At 40.0% G+C, this 23,320-nt stretch overlaps 1 protein-coding gene across 2 annotated transcripts in view; it reads right to left on the bottom strand.

Annotated features, from left to right (window-relative positions):
• The window catches only part of LOC124789457 (MICOS complex subunit Mic60), a 53,681-nt gene that overhangs the window by 21,950 nt on the left and 8,411 nt on the right, over positions 1 to 23,320 (bottom strand). The window contains exons 3-10 of one of the 2 annotated variants that reach the window (XM_047256824.1): positions 21,228 to 21,431; positions 21,040 to 21,146; positions 14,060 to 14,167; positions 13,678 to 13,827; positions 12,349 to 12,487; positions 8,247 to 8,451; positions 8,023 to 8,160; positions 7,800 to 7,934 (exon numbers count right to left, since the gene is read on the bottom strand). In XM_047256824.1, coding sequence (XP_047112780.1) covers positions 7,800 to 7,934; positions 8,023 to 8,160; positions 8,247 to 8,451; positions 12,349 to 12,487; positions 13,678 to 13,827; positions 14,060 to 14,167; positions 21,040 to 21,146; positions 21,228 to 21,431 — 1,186 coding nt within the window. The remainder of the gene's footprint in view (positions 1 to 7,799; positions 7,935 to 8,022; positions 8,161 to 8,246; positions 8,452 to 12,348; positions 12,488 to 13,677; positions 13,828 to 14,059; positions 14,168 to 21,039; positions 21,147 to 21,227; positions 21,432 to 23,320) is intronic. The other variant, XM_047256825.1, reaches the window with a different exon arrangement.

Below are 23,320 nucleotides of genomic sequence, written 5' to 3' on the forward strand. Positions count from 1 at the left end.
CCACCTCATGACTATGTGAGTAAATATCTGCCACAAAATATTTTTAGCACCCTTACCGAATATACAAACAGAAGGTATCTTAAAAATACTGGGAGAGATCTGAAATGTACTGTAGATGAAATGAAAAGTTTTCTCTCTGCAACAGTGATGATGTCATACTTGTGCTATCCTAGGTTTAGGATGTATTGGGCCAAAAAGACTACGGCGGAAAGTATTGCTAAAAAAAAATTGCCGTGACATATTTTACAATTAGAAAACATCTGAAACTTATTGTTGATGACAAAGTGTCCCTCAAAGTAAAACAAAATAATAATTCTGGAAAATACAACCTATTCTTAAAAGTGTATGGAATGGTTGCAGATTAGACCCCAGGCCCACTAATGTTTCTGTTGATGAATAGACGATTCCATTTTGGGGTCACAGTCCAACAGGACAAGTCGTAAAATTGAAACTTAACCCTTGTGGATTAAAGAATTTTTTTACTGGCTGCAACTGATGGCCTTTCTTTGGATTTCTTCTTTTACCAAGGGAAAAGGTGATCCTATAGTTTCTGATACTCAATATGAAAATTCGGATTTAGATGGAAAAGCTGTTATAAAACTGACAGCCACTCTCCCTCCAGGAGTGACCATATACATGGGCTGTTAATTCACGTTGGGGTTGCTTTTAGACAAATTGCACAGTGAAGCTGAGTGCCAAGCTACTGGAACATTACAGAACTCCAGAATTCCAAAAGGCTTCCAAACTATCATTGGACAAGGATATGAAGAAAAATGGTAGGGGATCCATTGATCAGTCAGTGAGAAGTGATGGCAAAGTTTGTGTAGTGAAGTGGTTTGACAATCGCCTTGTTATATTCATGTCCAGTACAGAAAGAGTAAATCCAGTTGATAAATGTCAATGCTGGTGCAGGAAAGAAAAAAAAGTACATTCAAGTGGACCATCCTGCAATTGTAAGCACCTACAATTCAAATATGGGAGGCGTTGACTTCCTCAACAGGCTGATCAGTTATTATAGAATAAGTGCCATAACTAAGAAGTGAACTGTAAGAGTGATTATACAATTCATTGATTTCGCTATTCATGCTTCATGGCTAGAAAACAGACATGATCAAGCTGTTTTGGGTACATTGAAGAATAACATTCTAGACTGCCTTCAGTTCAGAGAGAAGTACAAGGAATATCTATCGCATACACGTGAACCTGAAGTGATATCTAATGATGACCCTGACTTCGAAAATTGAGCACCAAAGCATTCAAAATCTAGAGTTTACCACCCTCCTGAGCCCTTCAAACCAAAAACGTTCTACATCTACCAGAATTTCCTCAACCGAATACCAAAAATCGCTGTCGATTTCCAGGGTGTTCAGCTAATAAGGCACCTAAATCAGGATGGCCGGACGCGGGATTGAACCGTCGTCCTCCCGAATGCGAGTCCAGTGTGCTAGCCACCTCGCTCGGTTCAAGCTTTGTCATGAGCTGCGAAGACTAAATGAATTTGTCATCAGAAATAAATTATTATGATAGATCTACTGTATTCGGAATTTTTTCAATCTACTTTTCTTTTATTCAGTAGATATACCTAGGTACAATTTGGAACAATAAAATTTATTTTTGTATTAATTTAAATAAATAATGCATCAATAAAACTAAAAATACTGTTCTTAATGAAATATGATGTGTGGAACTTCATTACATCTTGAGACCTAACATCCGCTGTGGAGGACATCCCTTTGTAGGACTAGGAGTAATGAATGATTTTTTAAACATTTTTCTTGTTTTTCTGGTATTGCTAATAAGCAAATTATGGAAGAAAATATAAAAAGTTTAAATAAAAATTTTCTCGGAACTGAGGAGGCTACTCTGCATGCAATGGTCTAGTAGAGCGGTTCATCCGAACGTTTAAAGAACAGCTATCAAAGATCTGCCGTCACAACTCATTGGACAACACACTCTCCTTTGTTCTTGCTTTTTATCCGGCAACCCCAGAGGAGGAGGCCTGTCCAGATGAATGACTCCATGGGTGGCCACAGCGATCACACCTTTCCCTTCTACACCCATGCAAGCCATAAGAGCCTCCTTCACGGGGTTGTCAGCACCATAATTCCATCTGTGATGATATCTGGGCAGCCCCTACACCTTCACTAGTGGACAGTCGCTGTACGATACCCATCCCAAAGTGAACCCCAGTGGACATTGACCAGAGTGCCCTGGAACAGCACACATTGGGGGATTTCTCGACACCATGGAGGTCAACCCTAATGTCGAGGCCAGCTAATGGCTCTCTCCAGTTCTTGCGAGCGAGGGATGTCATATACCAGTAGTAATCCTGACAGACTTGCAACCCTACATATAGAAAAGCATTGTGTACATGCAAACTTCCAAGGTGTCACTTCCCAGGACTTCAGGTGCTGATGAGTATCATTACCGCAACTGATAGATGGCAGTGCAACTGCATCCAGAGGTCTTCACTGGGGATCTATTTCCCTCCACTGAGTCGTGTGAGAAACTGAACGAGAAGTATAACTCTGCACATTGGCTACTTACAGTGGCACAGCTCCAATTGTCAGCAGTTCCTGTCAAAGCTCTGGGTCAACTCATATGCTGGCTTATACTAGCCCTTTGATCAGAGCCTTGTTGGAGCCCCCACTGCAGAACTTCAGACTGCTCCAACATCAATTCCGATAAGTATCTTCAGCCAGCTGCTACCGAGTACACTCTCCTTTGTTCCAGTTGGAAATTAACTTTGTTGTTTTTCAGGCTAATGCCTGACAGAAGTCTGAGAGTTTGGTATTCAGTTTTGTAAGAAGAATTTTTTGTTTAGCTAATATTTTGTTGTGTTGTAATAAACATTTCTCTTGCTGATTTGGAACGTGTAGTTTCTCAGGCATTTCACTTCATGAAATATAGCACACACAACACATAACCTCAACTTTCCCAGCATTTCAACCCGATTGCAATGTCAGGGCTACGTGTGTGTCAAGTTCCATAGGACCAAATTGACGAGCAAATTCCAAGGTCATTGAACCTGTCAGTACATGAAATTACAACATAAAAGTAATAACAGATAAAAATAAAATGTTAATGAACCCAAAAGAGTCAAGCCACAAGTTTAAGTAAACAGAATCAACAATACAACAAGAATCAGCTTAATTTTTCGAGGAACTCCTCAACAGAATAGGAGTGACCCATGAGGAAACTTTCAGTTTCAATTTGAAAGCGCAGGGATTACTGCTAAGATTTTTGAATCCTTGTGGTAGCTTACTGAAAACAGATGCAGCAGAATACTGCACACCTTTCTGCGCACGAGTTAAAGAAGTCCGATTCAAATACAGATTTGATTTCTGCCAAGTATTAACTGAGTGAAAGCTGATTATTCTTGGGAATAAGCTGATACTGTTAACAAGAAATGACAGTAAAGAATATAGATATTGGGAGGCCAATGTCAAAATACCCACACTAGTGAACAGGATTCGACAAGAGGTTTGTGAACTTACACCTCTTATTGCTGGAACCGCCCATTTCTGAGCCAAAAATATCCTTATAGAATGGGAAGAATTACCCCAAAATATAGTACCACATGACATAAGCGAATGAAAGTAAGGAAGGTAGACTAACTTTCGTGTCAAATGATCACTTACATCAGGTTCAAATAGCAAAACTGGCAGCATTAAGTGTGTATGAACATGCAAAGATGACTTCTGACGTGACACACACTACAGGCTAAGGTCCGCATTTTTGGTAATGGTGATTGTCTCTTGAAACAGTAACATCTTAATAAATGGAGGTAAATGATTCCTGTCGAGTTCCACGTAAAGGGAGCTGCTATCAGCATCCAAAATCCTCCAGCATGTCACAAGAGTTATTCAATGGATGGGTATATACAAATGACAAATATGTGAACTATATGAAGGAATTATCACCAGCACTGTCTGACTTTCTCAGTCTTTGTAAACTGGATGTTCTTCACAGAAATGGCTGTGAGAGGAATTTGTATAAAATGTTGACTAGAAGGAAGGACAAGATGATAAGACACATGTTAAGAAGTAACATCCGTAGCATTTGATGCAACCTGTAGACTCTAAAACCTGTGGAGGAAGACAGATATTGCAAAACATCCACCAAATATTTGAGGATGTCGGATGCAAAGTGCTATTCTGCAATGAAGAGGTTGGCACAGGTGAGGAATTCATGGAGAGCTGCAACTGATTGTTTGATACCTAATCACAGACTGTTTCAATGCACAGATTACCAATGTCCTACTGTATACATATGTGCAGAATGATTGCATTTACATTAGTCAATGTGCCACTGTAGCACATTTATGAATCTTAATAATAGATAACAGTAAAATAAAACAATATCGCTCCCTAACTTGTGACACCTTATAATGCTTTTAAAATTTTACGTTACCGATATCAAACAGGCAGAAAAAATGATCCACATCATCCTAGTGATACCTTGTAAACCACAAATGAAAGAGTTGAGGTGAAAAATGTAGGAAAAGACAGATTGCTACTTATCATAAAAATGACACATTTACGTTGCAGACAGGCACGTTTAAAAGACAAGCTTTCAGCCACAGCCTTCATCAAAAAGAGAGAAACACACACCATTTACTCAAACAAGCAAGCACACCTCAAGCACATATGATGATCAACTCCGGCAGCTTGAGCCAGAATGCAAATATCACGTGGGATGGAAGCAGCAATCTGGAGGTGGTGGGGAAGGGATAGCAATATGTGGGTGGGTGTTTGGGGGATGGGGGAGGGGGGGGGGGGTCAGGGGGGTGCTGTCTGGCAGAGTGTGCAGGAACGAGAACACCAACAGAGACAGCAACAGGAGGTTGTGGGGCAGGGAGGTGAGGAAAATGGAGCAAAAAGGAGAGAAGCAGGGAAAGATGGGCAGTTGCATTGGCAGAGAGTGGGAGACGAGATTCGGAAGGATGTGATAGTACAGAGGGGGAATGGAAACTGTTGGGTGGAGGGGGGAGGGGGCGGACAACACATTACCTTAGGGTGAGGCCAGGATAATTACATGAGCAGAGACTTTGCTGTAAGGATAACTCCCATTTGGGCAGTTCAGAAAAGCTGGTGGTGGAGGGGAGGATCAAGATGGCTTGGGTAGTGAAGCAGCCACTGAAATCAAGCATGTTATGTTCAGCTGCATGTTGTGCCACAGGGTGGTCTCTCTGCTCTTGCCCACATTTTGGCAGTGGCTGTTCACCCTGGTGGACAACTTGTTGGTGGTCATACAAAAATAAAAGCTGTGCAATTATTGCAGCAGACCTAGTAAATGACATGGATGCCTTCACAGCTGGCCCGACCACTTACGAGATAGATTTATCCTATGACAGGATGGGAATAGGAAGTGCTGGGTGGGTGGATTGGGCAGGTCTTGCACCTCGGTTTTCCTCAGGGATATGATCCCAGAGGCAAGTGATTGGGACTGGGAATGACATAGGGATGAACTAGGATGTTATGAAGGTTGGGTGGGTGATGGAATACAACTTTAGGAGGGTTGGAAGTATACTGGGTAGGATGTCCCTTGTTTCAGAGCATCATCATAGGTAATCAAAGCCCAGGCGAAGGATGTGGCTCAAACTCCAGGGTGGCATTGGATGATGAAGGGGGCACTCCTTTGTGGCTGTTCTTGCATGGTGATGTGGATTATTGGTGTGTGAGGGGAAATGGGATGGGAGATCTGTTTGCGAACTATGTCTGCGGAATAGTGCCTGTACGCAAAGGCCTTGGTGAGTCCCTCAGCATACTGGGAAAGGGAGTTCTTGTCACTGCAAATATGCTGTCCGCAGCTGGCCAGGCTGTATGGGAGGGATTTTTTGCTGTGAACAGGATGACTGCTGTCTAAGTGCAGGTACTGTTAGTGATTGGTTGGTTTATTGTGGACAGAAGTGTGGAGAGAGCTGTCAGAAAGGAGGTCAATGTCTAGGAAGGTGGCACACTGGAGGAAGATCAGGTGAAGCAGAAGGGAGAGAATGTGTTGAGGTTATGAAGGAAGGAAGATAGGGTGTCTTGGCCCTGAGTCCACATGATGAAGGTATCATCATCAAACCTAAACCTGTTCAAGGGTTTTGCATTTTGTGACGCTAGGAAGCTCTTCTCTAGATGGGCACAAACAGGTTGGCATAGGATGGTGCCATGTAGGTGTCCAGATTTGTTTATTGTTGATATGTCGTCTTTATGGTAAGTAGCGATCTACGAGGGCCGTTCAGAAAGTAACCTCCGGTTGATTTAAAAAAATACACCAAGTTAAATAAAAATATTTTAATATATACATCTTACAACTACATCTTTGCACTATTTTTCTACATAGTCTCCATAGCGATTGAGGCACTTATTGTATCTCTTCACAAGCTTTGAAATTCCTTCTGCATAAAAATCACCCGCTTGTGCCTGGAGCCAGCCTGTGACCGCATCTTTGAGCTCTTCGTCGTCATCAAACTGCTGTGACCCGAGCCATTTCTTCAAATGCATGAAGAGGTGATAATCACTTGGCACCAGGTCTGGGCTGTAAGGTGGATGGTTGATAACGTCCCACTTGAAGGACTCAAGAAGGGCCGTTGTTCTGCGAGCAGAGTGAGGACGGGCGTTATCGTGCAAAAAAACGATACCGGAAGTCAGCATACCACGGCGTTTGTTCTGTATAGCACGTCGTAACTTTTTTATTGTTTCACAGTACACGTCTTGATTAATGGTCGTACCACGTTCCATGAATTCAACCAACAACACCCCTTTGGCATCCCAAAACACCGTTGCCATCAGTTTTCTGGCAGAAAAATCTTGCGAGGCTTTTCTTGGTTTGGTAGGCGAATTTGAATGTGCCCACATCTTTGATTGTTCTTTTGTCTCAGGGTTCACCTACTTAATCCAGGTTTCGTCACCGGTCACGATTCTGTTTTACAATGGTTCTCCTTCGTCCTCATAACGTGACAGAAAGTCTAATGCAGAGGCCATTCTTTGAGTTTTGTGGTGGTCGGTAAGAATTTTGGGCACCCATCGTGCACAGAACTTACGGTAACCCAATCTTGTTGTCACTATCTCGTACAAGAGAGTCTTAGAAATCTGTGGAAAACCACTAGACAACTCCGACATTGAGAAACGTCGATTTTCACAAACTTTTGCATCAACTGTCTGAACGAGTTCGTCAGTCACCAATGATGGTCTACCACTCCTCTCTTCATCATGAACGTTTTCTCGTCCACTTTTAAATAAACGTACCCATTCACGGACAACTCCTTCACTCAAAACTCTTGGTCCGTACACGGCACAAAGCTCATGATGAATAGCTGCTGCAGAATATCCTTTGGCTGTAAAAAACCTTATGACAGCACGCACTTCACATTTGGCGAGGTTTTCTATTGCAGCACACATTTCAAACTGCCACAAAAACTAAACTAGCGCAGGTACGACGTTCACTCGACCACGGCTTGATGCTGACTGACCTGTTGAGTGCGTGAATGCACAGATGGCGTCGCTACTCCCCCACAACTCGCACTGTGACCAATCGGAGGTTACTTTCTGAACCGCCCTCGTATCTTTTCCTATCGTGTATATTCCTACTTGAAGTTCCCTTGTTTGAGATTCTGAGGTGAATTCTATGTGAAGTGATAGTTTATAGGCAAAACAAGCCAGTTTGTAACAAATATCACAAAATTTCGATCTAGGTCCTTAACAAAAGGTATGTAGAGGATTTTTCTTCTCTCCTGAAAAGTTGGGTTTTTGTACTTAATAGGTATCACATGTTAAGGAGCAATAAGTTTATGTAAACTCCTACCATACCTTTTTCTGAAATTCAGCATCCAATTTCCTTCGTTCTCTCTCAAGTTCCGCTTCAACTTCAGCAATAACAATGGCCTTGTCAACAGCACCGCCAGTTTTTTCAAGAGCGATCTGCAGCCGCTGATCATATAGTGTCTGGATAGGATAAATGTATGTTCAGTTGCAGTGGAGATGTAGGGGAAATGGAAAGCAGTAAAGTATTACACAAAACTATTTTCTTTACCTCTAACTTCTGCAGTTCCTTTTGGTAATAGAGTACAGTGCGAAATGCGTGAAGAATAAATAGATCTAAATCACCTTCTGCAATCTTGAGTTTTCTATCTGTGATCTTAAAAGAAGGAATAAGTACTTCCAGTTCTTCCTGCAAGTGTGATGACATCTGTTAATAAAAATATAACAATTCTTGACACTTCATTTCAAAAGAACATTTACAATCTTCTTACTTACAGCAAAATGTCTTCGTGCTTCTTCCACCTTCCTCCAATATTTGTCTGTAACATCGGCTCTCTGGCGTTCCACTTCCAGTCCCTTTGCAGCAATAGCGAGTTCTTCTTGCAAACGCATAATATTCTGTTTAATAGTTTCCTTTTGTGCTTCTGATATATCAGCTTTACTATCCTCGACAAACAATCTCAGCTTCTCAATACTCTCACTGAAATTAATTTTATGTTTTTTTTTAATTATAATTTAATCTTGAAAATGCAGATAGGAGTGGCTCATAATCTCAGATATTTGTGCAACTGTCAAACCGCCATTATATTGCATCATTTCATTTCATTTATTTATTCATTCAGAAATCTTGTTGTGTTATTACACATAGATGTAGGATAAGTTACATTTAACATGCTTTGATACATAAATATACTTATATTGTAGGTATTCAGTTACATGCATAAGTATACACATTCTTAAGATATACATTTATATAAATTATATGCTGTACATAGCGAATCATAACTTTTTTTGTATGTTACATACATTCATCAGATAATGATTACACAAGATTTAGGAACAAATTGTTTTGGGAAAAAGAAGAGAATGTGTATAAATTAGTATATATCTTTAAAACACCATTTTGCATATACTGTGAATTTTATCAGAAGCTAGAGCCACTTCATATGCCTGATTTGTAGTTATCCGTTGACTGAATACGTGGCATCGGTCAAAATTAACTCTCAGGGGCACTCAAGAAAACATTTAATACCCTTAGTGGAATGGATGGAGTAAAGGTAACTACTTGCTGTATAGATGAGGCACTGAGTGGCTGGCAGCCACATGAACAAGACTGAAACTAAATATTTCAAAGTTTAAGTTTTCTAGACTATTAAGCTCCTTCTTAATGCTGGTACTCTATTATTATTATTATTATATTATTCAAATTTTCTTCTTAGTTTGACTTTCTCTGTTTTTCCAGAATGCACAGCAACTTTACCAATTATTTATGGTGGTGTTAGTTGGGGATTAAGGGACTAAATAGCATGTCCACCAGTCCCTTGCTTGTAGGGTAGTGTATCTGGAATTAATATCAGGCAGAAATCTGACTGAATTGTGATAGCATGTACAAGTGGTAAAACTCAGGCACTGAGAGCATTACTGATGCTACAGATGATAAACAATTGCAGGATGTATGAACGTATAGAGACACAAACAGAATAATTAATTCCTTCTAGCCAGATCGTGAGCAGATCCATAACAGCAAAAGTGAAATGGCAAAAACAATAATTAACACCAGTGGGTTGGACAGTAGTAAAATAGACAGAAATTATCAGATCAGTATGTGGGTAGATGCAGTCGAGAGTCCCACAGGAGTATGTCTGTCCTACAATTATCCACCTACAATATGCTATAGCTTACATTTAAAGATTGAAATAGAACCAATAAAAACAGAATGAAAAAGGAAGACTATAGCCGGCATGCAGCAGAAGGCACTATGAACCTGACCATGTTTGAGAATAAAAGCCACTTTCTCAGTGGAAATGAAAAACCAGTACAGCTGTCCGTGTGCTGATTGTTAATATAAGAAGCAAAGAACTCCGAAGACGATACTTGATTCTGAGAGCCTGAAGGAAAGGGCATTCCTCAAGGATGTGAGCTACTGTTTGTAAACCACAACACATAGGTAGCTCATTATGTAGGTAATATTATGGGTTATCGGGCACAACTAATGTGTAGGTGATGTAAGATGATGGACTGCTTCTGGGAGGAATGTGAGTAGGAACACAGTGCAACTGTATCTCCTCGATAGTGTGAATTCATTAGAAGAGGCAGTATCAGACGTTGATACCTATCTCAAAGTGAGTAGAAGCCTTTTATGCACCCACTAAACTGCACTCTGGAATTGTCCAAGATGTTGAGTACGTAACTGCTGCTTTAATCAATTCTCTGGTATACTGACATGATTGGGACTCAGAGAAAGACAGCTGAGCAGGATGTACAAATAAGATCAGAAAGAATATTGTGAGTACCAGATACCACTAGGTGAAATGAGCAACAGGAATCAATCGCCTGGAGACTGCTCATCGAGTTGCTAGACATTAAAAAAAGGTCAAAGAAGGTCTGTTTAGTAAAACATAAGGCTCTATTAATGGCTATCAGATCCCCAAGGAAAAAAATCGCACGTTCCTGTCCATGATTTTGAAGCCATCAGTGTAAATGAAACAAGTACTTCAATATTCCTGAAGAACTAAGAGAAAGAGATGTGGAAAGGTGATCACAGGATGACTTGAACTTTAGGTCCTTAAAATAAATCGGTGATAATTTGTGTTCTGGGTACTAAACAAGCAGGGGTGCACAGGAACAAACAAGAAGCCTACACCCTTAATGTAGGCGACAGTTCCAGCGGAGCGTCTCAAGACACATTCAAAATGGAAAACCCATTTTAGCTTTAATGTCACAGCATCGACATCCTATTATGAAGCAAAGAATTTGATGAGTTGGATGGATAGGTAATTTTTGTATGGTAATTATGTAAATGAGCAATAGTCACCCTTGTCAGAACTGAAAAGGTAACATCCTGATCCGGCAACACAACAAATATGTACTGTGTGCAACAATTTCAAAGCTGAAGGGCCACTGAGCCATAAACCCGGCATTCATACTCCAGTTTGGATGAGCCCAGTGTCTGGTAATTCCTGAGCAGAGTTAAGCTTCGCATGCAGCTAGCCTCAACTTGATGGATAGGGGTACAACTATGTCATATTTTACCAAAGAGGAGTCTCAAAAATTGGGACTGTGCAACAATGCCAAATCATTGTATGCCCACAGAGTTCTGGGTTGAGATAAATCGTGGTATGATGTAGAAATAGATTCAGCGGGGGAAACTGGAAACCATGGGAAAGGGTCCAAGTGGAGGCCCATCGGATGGCTCTTAGGAGCCAACATTCAACAAACGCTACAGACTAGGAGCTTCACTAAATGCAGAAGTCACTTGGAGGGAGCCAAGCAACACGTGCGCGCGGTTTTGTGTGTGTGTGTGTGTGTGTGTGTGTGTGTGTGTGTGTGTGTGTGTACACACACACATCTATAGTTGACAAAGGCCTTATGGCCAAAAGCTTTATTTGTGACAGAGTTTTTGTTGTGCCTATCTGTGACTCATCATCTCCGCTATATGATGAGTAGTGACTTTCCTTTTCATAATATTGTCAAAAAATAAAAGAAGGTCTCCAGAGAGACTGTCCAGTCTCTAGTAGGTCTGTAGCCATTAACTAGAAACCTAACTATGTTTGCAATTAAAATGTTTTCATGTTATTGTATTACAGTCATAATTTTACACAGCTGTCTGGATCTCACCCCAAGTAATGAAATTCACATGGCCACTGGCATCACCAGATGTTGTGGTGCCAACAACTAAGCAAAAAAATTTTAAAGCAATAAATTAGGTCTGAGAAAAATTTGCTGTGAACTGTGTGAGGTAATAAAAATTACAGCTGTAGAGGGAATAGTGCTCATCATGAGATACGCACTTTCTATAGAGAGAAGTGTCAGGTTTGGTAGATGAGCTCTTTCTGAATATTAAAAATATGTAGTGAGAATTGAAAACAAAGCAAATTCTTATGTCTAACTTGTAGGACTGCCATTTTAACTTACATGACTGTCGTTTTTGTTGACATCACAGCAATGAATGCAGAACAATTTAGCCAGACAGAGAATTGCATAATCATGCATAGCTGTATAGCTATGGCAAGGTGCACTATGTGTGCCATTACTTCACTTGGTAACTACATAGTTTAATGTCAACATTCAACAAAAATTGCCAGTGACTAATGACAAACTCTTACATGAAAGAATATGGAAAAATAAGATGCTGAGGTTGTGTGCTGATATAATGGTGTGTGTGAATCAGAACATGGATATCCCACTGGCCACTATATATATTTGTAGCAAGCACCTCTTCAGCCTTCTCAGTCAAACCTATGCTACCTGATCATGAAATGCAAACATAGCTCAACCCAATTTCCCACTCAAAAGACTCATCAAATGACTGAGATATGGATTTTCTTAAATATTGTACATTTCACAAATTAAGCTATGACAATTTCTTGGTACTCACGTGGCTGTTTTGGCTCTTTCTTGTGATAATACCAATGCTGCTTCTCTCTTTTCTGCTTTCGACTTAAGTTGCGCCCACACATTTGAGTCTATCCTCTCTATTGACTCTTCTACAATGTGTCCAATATCCTTGCCATGTTCTAAAAATAAGAAACAAAACATTTCCATTATTGGTGGTTATGCTCATTTCTTAAAAATAATTATGTCAAAAGTAATAATAATATAAGCCCCTATGCGTACAGATTTTCTTAGGAGGCTGTATAAATTACTATACAGTATTCATGTGTGGTAAAGTAAGTGTGACTTTCCACATATTGCTGGCCATGGGATTTCTTGCACTCTGTGTGAGTGTGCATCAACTTAAAGCCCTATCAGATGAAGATGTGTGATGCCATATGCTATCACTGAACTTACTACAGAAAAACCCATAACTTTTTATACAGTACATTAGAACATGTTTAAAATGTATGACATACAAATTTTCTATCCATTCAAATGTACATTTTTCAAGTTATTCAGTATTAGGGAAGGCAGACACACTGGTAGAATTAAAACAAGTCAGTATCACACACACCAAAATGTAACTGGGATTCACAGGGAACTTAAAATGAGAATCTTTGGGAGATCAGCAACAATATTCTATTGGAAATGTTGCAAAAACAATCCAAACACCTTAAATAATATCACAGAAAAAAGTAGTGAGAACTATGTTTGGTGCCAGACTAAGAGTATCATATCATAAGCTGTTTGTCCACTCTTCATTGTGTTACGAATCCTGTATACAATGAATTTGATGTTTTATTGTTTCACTGTTAGCATATGTTGTGCAGCTGCAACTTAATAATCATTGTCTGGTGCAGATCCCAGCAACCAGAGGGTAGGGCAGCTTCACTGCAGCTTAAATGTGCCAGCAAAGAAATGTGCAAGCTGCTCGGCTGTGGAATAAACGTTTTCTATACCTGCACGCAACTGAAACTGACAAGGCATGATTTATGTTCTGTGGGAAGAGAATCCATAAAATTAACAACAAAGGATGAGGAATACATAACACAGGGCTGTCTTTTATGTTAAACTAGTTATGAAGGAAGCAAATTGCTGGGATAGAGTAGGTAGTGGTAAAGAGAAAGTGTAGGTAAAGGTTTGCCACAGGGGTTGTCGCATGGATAAGATGCATATAGCAAATAAAAGGCTGGAGTGGTAGCACAATGATCACAATATCATGAAATTTGAGACTTTTGCCTTTACCGCTGCTTCCTGCATATTTCTTTTTCGAGATATATGTTCTCAACAGATGGCACGAATTACTATGTACACAAATGTTCCAGCTTACCTTTACAAGCACAAGCAGCTTCTCTATACGCACTAATCGCTAATTTCACAGAATCCATCACATTCTGCTCCAACTCAGAAACATTCTGAGGTTGGGCTGGTGGTAACTTGTCACTAGCAGCTGCAGCCGTTGGTTTTGCTTGTTCGGGAGCTGTATAAACAGAAAACAATAATTAGTATATCGAAGTCTGCTTTAGGGATAATATACGAACATACCAAGGTTCAAATATTAATAAAAATACCAAGTAATTCATTCTAGAAGCATAGCACACACTATGACAGATCTGCAGAACAACATGAAAAAGCGCTACAGCAGAATTACTTCAATGTTCCACATTAGTAGTGCAACAATAGCTGAGCAAATTTAGCAAAAGACATCTTACCTGTTTCAGGTGGAGGAGGGGGACAGTCAGGAAGAAGTCTAACTTCAGCCTTTGCACTCTGAGGTTCAGTAGGAGCATTTGTAAAGGATGGCAGCACCTTTGCAGGAGCTAAATGGAATGGGTAAAAGAAAAGGGTGAGGTTGAAACACCAATAATGAATTTTATTAGACAATCATTATTTTAAAACAGGCTAGCCCCACACACAAGCATAAAGTGTTAAAATTTTAATGGGGGCCACATCACCATCACTCCGCGAGTCACCTTACAATACATGGTGGAAAGTCCTCCTAGTACCCCTATCATTTTCCCACTTTCCAGTTCCACTTGCAAATGGCCTGCAGGAAGAACAACTGTTGATAAGCCTCAGCAAAAGCTCAATTTTTCAGATTTTATGCTCAAGGTCATTTTTTGAGAAGCTCATTGGAGAAAGGGATATGTCACTTAACCCTTTTTTGTAACATACAATCTCAGAATTTTGACAGTAAATCTCTCTGTGATGCACAATGCCTCTCTCACAGCATCTATCAATACAGTTGCATAAGCATACTCATGAAGGCCTCGTGCTTAAAAAAATGACACAATAAAATACATTGCTCTTTCACACATCTTCTACATCTCCTCTACTAATAATTCCTGGTATGGATCTCAGGCTAATGAATAATATCAAAGAAAAGGCTGAGCAATGGTTCTGCATGCAACTGCAAATAGCAATTTCAATGAACTCTGCAAATAGTCTCTGTCCGGCATCTGCCCTTTTTACAACTAGTTTTATGTGGCCATTCTGTTTTAAATTGGCTAGGATGCATAATCACAGATATATACATGTTGTGACTGCATCCAGTGATGATCACCAACTGAGTTAAGATGACAATGGGTACTTCTACTTATTTCTGTTTAATATGTGTAATCTGTTTATTTCAATGTTCAACTCTAGGTTCCTACACCAAGAGTCAACAGTGAAACCCTTACATTAATTTGCTAACATTTTCTCATGTCACAACTCCTCCATATACCAGTATTGTCTGAAAACAGCCTAATGAAACGAAGGCCTTATGTAGCAGGTTATTTATTTATATCGTGAACAGAAACTGTCCTAACATCCTTTTGGAATAAAACTGAAACTGTGAACAGTTTTGTTTTATTTCAACTGTAACCCTTCCCCTCCCCCCTCCCTACTACATCTTCATACCATACCCCCACCCTTTATACATTGTTGTTGGTGTGACAGAGACAGTAAACATGTTAAAGCAGCAAAACAGAAAATGAAGGTAAGGCAACTGTTCAACAATAGCCGACTGATGTGTAGCACATAGAAACAAGATGAAGTAAAATAGTACTGCTTTCGAGCTCTTGCTCTTTCTTGCCACGCTAAGTCTCACAACAGAGAAAGACTACGGCTAGTATAAATACTGTTATACTGTTTTCTGTTGCATGCCAAATATCAGTCAGCTCTAGGTGAGTGGTTGCCTTTCCTTTATTTTATCTATTATTCTGTCACGGAATTCACATTGTTATTACAGCAATTAAATGTTCAACAACACAACATGCAAAACAGGACTGTAAGGAACACAAAGCAGGACAAAATGTTGAAACATAACGAGTGAAGTGGTTCTGTTATTTGACACACATGTTAATTCAGTTCCCATTACCCACATTTTAATGCTCAAAGAGTAAGACAGAACCAAAAGGAAAGTTTTTACCTTCAGGAGGCTAAATGTTTCCTACTGTCAACATATACACAAAACTACCCTGTGAGAAGACAGGGATAAGTTGGGAAAGGTTAAGGTGGAGGGGCAGACCACTTAGGTCCCAGGTTCACAATTATCAGTGAACTAGTTGAGAAAAAATTTACAATCTGTGTGAGTAAATGATCCAGATTCCGAGCTATCAGCACTCTCCCACAATGAGGCAGTTATCTATGAGATAATTAGTAATCAAACAAACAGCTGGTAGGGATCTGATGCAACTGGGCTGTTTAATGCTTCGATGGGTCTTTACCGTAGGGGAACACCTGTATGCAGTGACAGAATGATATAATGAAAAGTTTATTTTATTATCGTTTTATCAAACAGTGATTTAACTCATATAATGCAAGTTTATTTTATCATTATTTAATTAAACTAAGAACAAAGACAGCTTTTCTTTACATGTGTACAAAATGTGCTGTGCATTCACTCATGTTACAAAAAGCAGCACGTCTGCTCAAGGGTTAATACCCCATGTCATCATTGCCGCATTTGATTTGACCTGAGCTGTACATTGTGTATGTCCACTAAATGTGTTTTAAGTTTTTTATAAAGGGTTATTCAAAAAGAGGGAACAGATTTCAAACATTTATTGCTTCCAAACTATAAAAGATTGAAACAATGTCAATGTTCCTGGTAAGAGAAAAGTTCAAATTTGTATGAATTCAATGTGAGCACCATATGTTACACGACAAATATAAAATGGTGGGTCATTTCCTACTACATACAAAGTAGCTAGTCTCTCATTATAGAATTCACTGCTTCAACAATGCAATGTCTTAGACTTTCCTACATAGAGGGAATAAAAATGCAGTCTTTCACGTAACCCCATGGATAAAAGTCACAAGTTATGAGGTCTGAAGACCTGGGATGAAGTTCATTTTCTGCTTCTCCTCTTCCAATCCAAAGTCTTGGAACAGTGTGTCATTCAGAGGTCACCTCAGAACTGTTAATAGCGCTGCTTCCAATAGGGATAATATCATCATCATCATCATCATCATCATCATCATCATCATCATCATCATTATCACTATTACTATTATTATTACCTTCATCAGCAGGTATATTATTATGGTTTTGCATGTGAACTTTTACTGACTGTATCAATTACTTAAAACTCTAAACTTTTATTTATAGTCATACTTCCTGGTCCTGCTGAGTAAATAGCAAGTAGCAACATTTTCTTTCAGTGAGTATGAAGAGAAATGTGGACTTGCAGACTAAAAATTACTGTCAGTAAGTTCTCCATCTTATGGCTGACCGCAAAAACCATTTTCAGGAGCTTGTAAATGAAACGATAATTTACCCGCTGTCCCACAATCCATGCGGAAGACCCAAATGCCAGATTTACCCAATTCACTCACCCAGCACATCCTCCTCTAGTCCTGTCAGAATTATCTGATCCCATCATAAGCAAGGCCACCTGTGGAAGCAGCCACACCACAGTAGATCTTCCGCAATTTCGGCACAGCATTTTATATGGATGTAACTATCAGCCAGCTGTCCACCACGATGAATTGCCATCATTAAACTGTGGCTGACAGCAAGATGACTACCCAGTGGCAAAACAAAGCTGAGGACAACATGCTGGAGTCCAATAACACATGCCACTGGATCCTTTCCCACCAGCAAGAGCTATTCTGAATTACGTAAATGGGAGTTATCCTTGCGACACATCCTTCATTCACGTAGTCCTCCTTGCCTTGATCTCCACTAACCCACTGCACCAGCACCCTCTAGCCAATTGTCTACTCTTCCTCTATCCTGCAGCCTGCTCCCAAATCATGCCTTCACGTCGTCGTCATCATCGTCATGGTGCACTGCGTGAACTCACTGGCTTCTGGGTCTTCAGGTCACATTCCTATTCCTTGTACCTGCTGAATTTTCATTCCATTTTGCTATGCTGCACACACTAGCAGCCTCCTTCTGAGCCACTATCCAGCCTTCCCCAGCCCCTCTTGCCACCTCTACACCCCGCGCACGCGCGTCACACCACCACACGAGTCTACATAATCTACCTGCCGAACTACAGAACTATAGTCCTCGCAGTCCGTGTTTTCAGCTAACACAACTTGTGTGTGTGTGTGTGTGTGTGTGTGTGTGTGTGTGTGTGTCCAAGCACTTGCGTGAACTCCTGACTGTTTAGGATTGTCTGGGAGCTAGTGAAGTTTTCATTTCTTTCTGTGCCTTTTGATGACTCAACATTTTAGTTTTTGGCATGTAATCTCCTTTACTCCTAAATTATTTAATTTTTTAAAAATACAGTTATAAGCAAACAAATATTGAAAAGGTTTTAACACAGGGAATACACAGCATCAATGTTCTTTTATTCCAATATGTAGGTTATTAGCCTTTAAAGAAAGTGAAACTTTTATTAATTAATTCAGAGGACAGGCAATAAGAAGGAGGGAGAAATGGCCCACCACGAAAAAGGGTTGTAAATGGCAGGCACAAGTACCTAGTGTGGAAGATAGTGTTCCAGCAAGTGAATGGGCTTGTGAATGTGCACACACCAGGAAAACCATAAGAGATGTGAAACAGGATATTGCAGCACAGTGCCATAAAGAGGCACCAAAAAAGAGAACAGTACTGTGATGGCAACAGAAACTCTTCAGAAATGGATATAATTTGGATGGAAAGAGGATAGGTCGACCATCAACACGAAAACAATCATGGGCAGCAGTGGCAGACTATGTGACTTGATCTCCCCTAAAATCTTTGTAGAAGAGGTCTGCTGAATTCAGAATTACAAAAATGACTATGCTGACATGCATGAGGAAAGAACTTGAATTAAAATTTTTTAGGCAAACATTCTTAAATGACTTGAGTGACGAGGACATGTAGCGAAGACATGAAGCTTGCTCAAGATTGCTCTACATGTTTGTGATGCTCCCACAGCAGGACCAAGTATTCTTCTCAAACAAATGTGAAATTTATTAATCTTTTCGGAAAATCATTACAAAGAGTTACAGAATAATCACCCACATTATGATCTGATCTGCAATGTCCAGTAGGCACTTCATAAGGCTGTATCTCTGACATTGCAGTGAATCAACATTTTCACTTCCAAATGTTGCATGAATGGTTTATTTCAGAGCCCCCGAGACTGAACAGTCTTGGTGACAGTTGACTTCAGCAAGACAGAGCTCTTGCTCACTACACTCTCTGTATTCAAGAATTCTTTGATGAGTACTACCCCAGAGATGGCTAGGGAGAGTATGGGTGCATGTGTCGGCACCGATCAAAGTGGCCTCCAAGGAGTCCTGATCTGACATCATGCGACAATTCCCTGTGGGATGTATTAAGCATCATGTTGCAAAACAATGATACCAGACAACTGATGAAATAAAGCAAGCTGTTAGGGAGGCATTCAAGGAAACCACACTGAGGAAAATTTGACACGGGATCTGGCGCCGCATAATTTTGTGCCGTGATAATGGTGGTGCCCTTCTGAATTGCTAAACAAGCTGGAATGTAAATTATCAACATTTGTCAAATGTCTGCCACGACATGTTCAAAATAAGGAAATATACACACACATCATGACCAAAAAAGTGGAAAAGTGGGTGGGTAGGGGTGGGGAACAGGGAGGGGGGGGGGGGGGGGGGGACAGGACTTTCGGATCAGACGGTGTATCGCTAAAGGCAATGGCATACAAGTGATGCATACCAAGAACACCACAAACCTGTCATTTTAGGAACCATATCCCACCCCACAGACTTAAATTCTGACTTATAAATTAGATAATCCTCATCTTCAGCATTTACAAGTTGCAAACTTCACTAAATACAACATTTTGACAATCACTTTATCCAGTAATTGTGTGTTCAACAAGTGGTTTTATAATGTGGGATTGATGTGTCCACAGCAATTTATCAATTAATTTGCTTGTTAGCTACAAACTAGTTCTGGAGATAATTTCACCATTGTCATTGGATTTCTGTTCATTTTAAAAAAAACAACCAAATAGACACTATGGGACATCTAAATGCAATTTAAATATTGTGATTGTGATTAGTTAAATGTTGATGTGGTTTTTTCTTTCTGTACTTACACGTCAAAACTTGTTAGCATGCTATATTTCCTCATATACCACGTCGTCAATGAGACAAGCACCTAATCATCCACTTTCCACAATTTCTAAATCTCTGTGAAATTTTTCCCATTCAAGGCTGACTGCTTTCTTTATTTCAAACAATGTAAAATTTATTTGTATTATGAAAAGGATAGTTGCTACTCACCATATAGCAGAGATGCTGAGTGGCAGATAGGCACAACAAAAAGACTGTGCCTGTCAGCCACTCAGTATCTCCACTATATGGTGAGCAGCAACTATCATTTTCATAATACTGTTACATTCCATCCTGAATATCCCCCTGTTTGAGTTTGCTTTCTTTATTTCATAGGTGTTCATCAAAATGCACATCAGACTTGTCAGTGTACCCACATTAGCAAAATATTACCTGTAAGTAACGAAGCTTTTGTCATAAAGTTCTGCATCCAAGAAGATTTTTGCACTATGTACAAATGTTATTAGAGTTTACTGTGGTGAGATGATGATGACTGATTATTCTTTCCCCAAGAAATAAGTCAATATGCATAATGTAAAAATCCTAGGACTCCAATGGACATGTATGAAAGTTTCAGAGTAAATAACCATTTGTTTCCAAAAATATACAGTTAAAGGTCCATAAACAGATTTTTGTAGAATATCCAATGCCTTACAGACAATAAGCTCCAGGAAAAAGCAATGAGCCAAGAATCCTACTCCAGCATCAGCTACGCCGAAATTGCATCAGTAACAAAAGACAACACATTAAAAAGAAGAGGGCTACAATTCATCTTAAGATATAGTAGCCACTCAGTGTTGTTTTACAACAGAGAAAGCTGTTATCCTCGAACCTGTGAAAAAAAACCCTACTCCAACGATTTCATTGCTTCAGGGCCTCTGCACAGTATGTGTTACCAAGATGACAAGCATGTGTTCCATCAAAATACTGACAAAAACATTTGACAGCCTCAGCAACATTTACTGCACTGGGAAAGGCTTGACGTGCATATAAATTTGTTCACGTTTGCCATTTGCACACTGATGACAACTAGCCTATTATGTGAAATATGATGGCAGAAAATGAATGCAAAAGCAACAAAAATGAATAGATGTAGCAACAATTTGTCTATGTGAAATCTATTAACAGCACACATAATGTGCAATTTAATGGTTTAAAGTATTACTTTTATGAGCTTTCTTCTCATTCGTCTCTTCAAGTACAGGTTTCGGTTCTGTTCTCGGTTTTGTAGGTGGAGATTTATCTTCTTTGCGAGAAATCAGTCCCAAAACTCTAAAAAGAAAGAGACAATGTATCATCATTACTGCCTTATATCTCAATAAATAAGTACAATTATGAAAGAGTGCTACTTACTGGTTCTTCAACTCACTGACATAGTTGTTCAGAGAAGTATACAAGGCATTATTATCTCGTAATACTACATTAAAAGCATCACCAGCATAGGGAACATTAGCCTCTAACCACCTTCGAAATTCTGGGTCATAATTGGCATATGCAACTGTTCCTCCAGAGGCCAATGTTATTGTACCTAGAAAATAGAAGAACTTCCCAGCTCTCCTGGAAAAAATAAGTACAGATACAAGACAAATGCATGCACACATGGTTAAAACGCACAGCTATCTGCTCATATTCAAGTAGGGGCAGAATCAGAAGCAATAGGGATAACAACTTACATAAATCATGGGCTTTAAGGAGAGACAGAAAAACTTGTCAGAGAATAAATTTGGATTTAGGAGATGAAGGGAAGCAAGACATGCTATTGGATGTAGATGGAGAGGAGGAGGAGGATTATTATTTGGGGTTAGGGGTGCTCAACATCATGGTCATCAGCACTGTGACAAAAAGCCAGCATACCAATTTCATGGATGGGGACAGAGGCTATCCTCACATGCAGAGTAATTTATAATGCTTTAAAGTCTGCCAACCTTCCCCACCATTTTAGGGATGAGGCCTGACTATTCACAAATGTCAACACTCTTGTAACATTGGAATCAATATCGGCTAGGATAGTGAGCAGATCTCCATCGAACTGAGGGCTGTCCTGATATTAGTTCTGTAAGTCACATGTTGCCAAAATACGCTGAACTTAAAGTGGGCCAACACAAACCTCATAGAGCAGTGGATCCTCCCACTGGAGGAGGAAGCCATGTGTTACAGGGCTATGTGCGACATACAGCCTGGTAAGCGGTGAGGCTTACCTGTGTGATCGATTTGAGTAACCACGGTTTGTTTTCTGTCACCTTCAACCATTCAGTCTCGCACTGACACATGATGAGTGTCTGAAAATGAGAAGACTGCATGCAACGGGATGGGACATTGATGGACAACACCATCCCGACATGCTTCATTGACTGCTTTCTCGACCACGTCGTTTCTCTGTATCCTGATGTGGCCAGGTACCCAGCAAAAGATCACCACCTTGCCATGGTGTTGGAGCACTGTAAGGAGTCCTGGATGAGCTGAATCAACTGGTCTACTGGATACATTTGGTGAAGTGCTTTTAGTGCATCAAGCAAGTTCAAACAGACAAAAAACCTTGTACAGCGAAGTCTGTGAATCCTCTGCAGTGCCATCATCATGCCATGTAACTTCGCATCATAATTTGAAAACCATATCAGGGAAAACAGCAGAACAAACTAAGACATTCTCTTGCTGGGAGCCACCTGTATAAAGAACAATGAAACTGTGGTACATACTTAAAATGGAGGAAAACAAAGTTGTAAAAACGTAATCTAGAGTACAAGTTTTCTTATACTGCATCAAACTTAAAATAACTTTGGGCCCCTGAAGACACCAAGGCAGCAATGTGTTCCATCCCTGGCTGTGTATTCGGAGGTCTGATAGATCCAGAGTTTTGAGACATTCAGCAGCACGTATCTCGAATGGTTTGGTCACATGAAACTGATTCCTGAACAGCCGTTCAGAGTTGGGTTGGACCACTGCACTAAATGCCAATGACTGAAGTGATGCTGAGATCTTCTGTGCCTGTCAAGCCAAAAGAATATGCCACTGAATCTGGAGTGTTCGTTCAACAGCTTCTACACAGAGACTCTGAATTGGGCTGGTCTGAAAGGCCCCAGTCAATATCCGAATGCCCTCATGGTGGACAGTGTCTAACATCTTGAGATAGGAAATACAGGCTGACATAATCTAAATGTGATTGAACAAATGCACTACAAAACTGCAGGACACAGGATCTGTCTGCTCCCCATGATTTTCTGCTAAAGCATTTAAAAATATTCATTGTCTGTGAAGTCCTTTGTTCGTAGGTCTTTCAGGTGTTGTAGCCAGTTTAATTTCGAGTCAAATAATAAACCCAAAAAGTGCACAGTTTCCTGAAGATGTAAAATATTTTCCCCCACTGTGAGCACTGCTTGGTTAAAAATTCGATTAAAACTGACACATGTAGTTTTCCCTGGTCAGAACCCAAAACTAGTTGTCTTGGT

Source organism: Schistocerca piceifrons, chromosome 3, assembly GCF_021461385.2.
Source record: "Schistocerca piceifrons isolate TAMUIC-IGC-003096 chromosome 3, iqSchPice1.1, whole genome shotgun sequence".
Lineage (NCBI taxonomy): Eukaryota > Metazoa > Arthropoda > Insecta > Orthoptera > Acrididae > Schistocerca > Schistocerca piceifrons.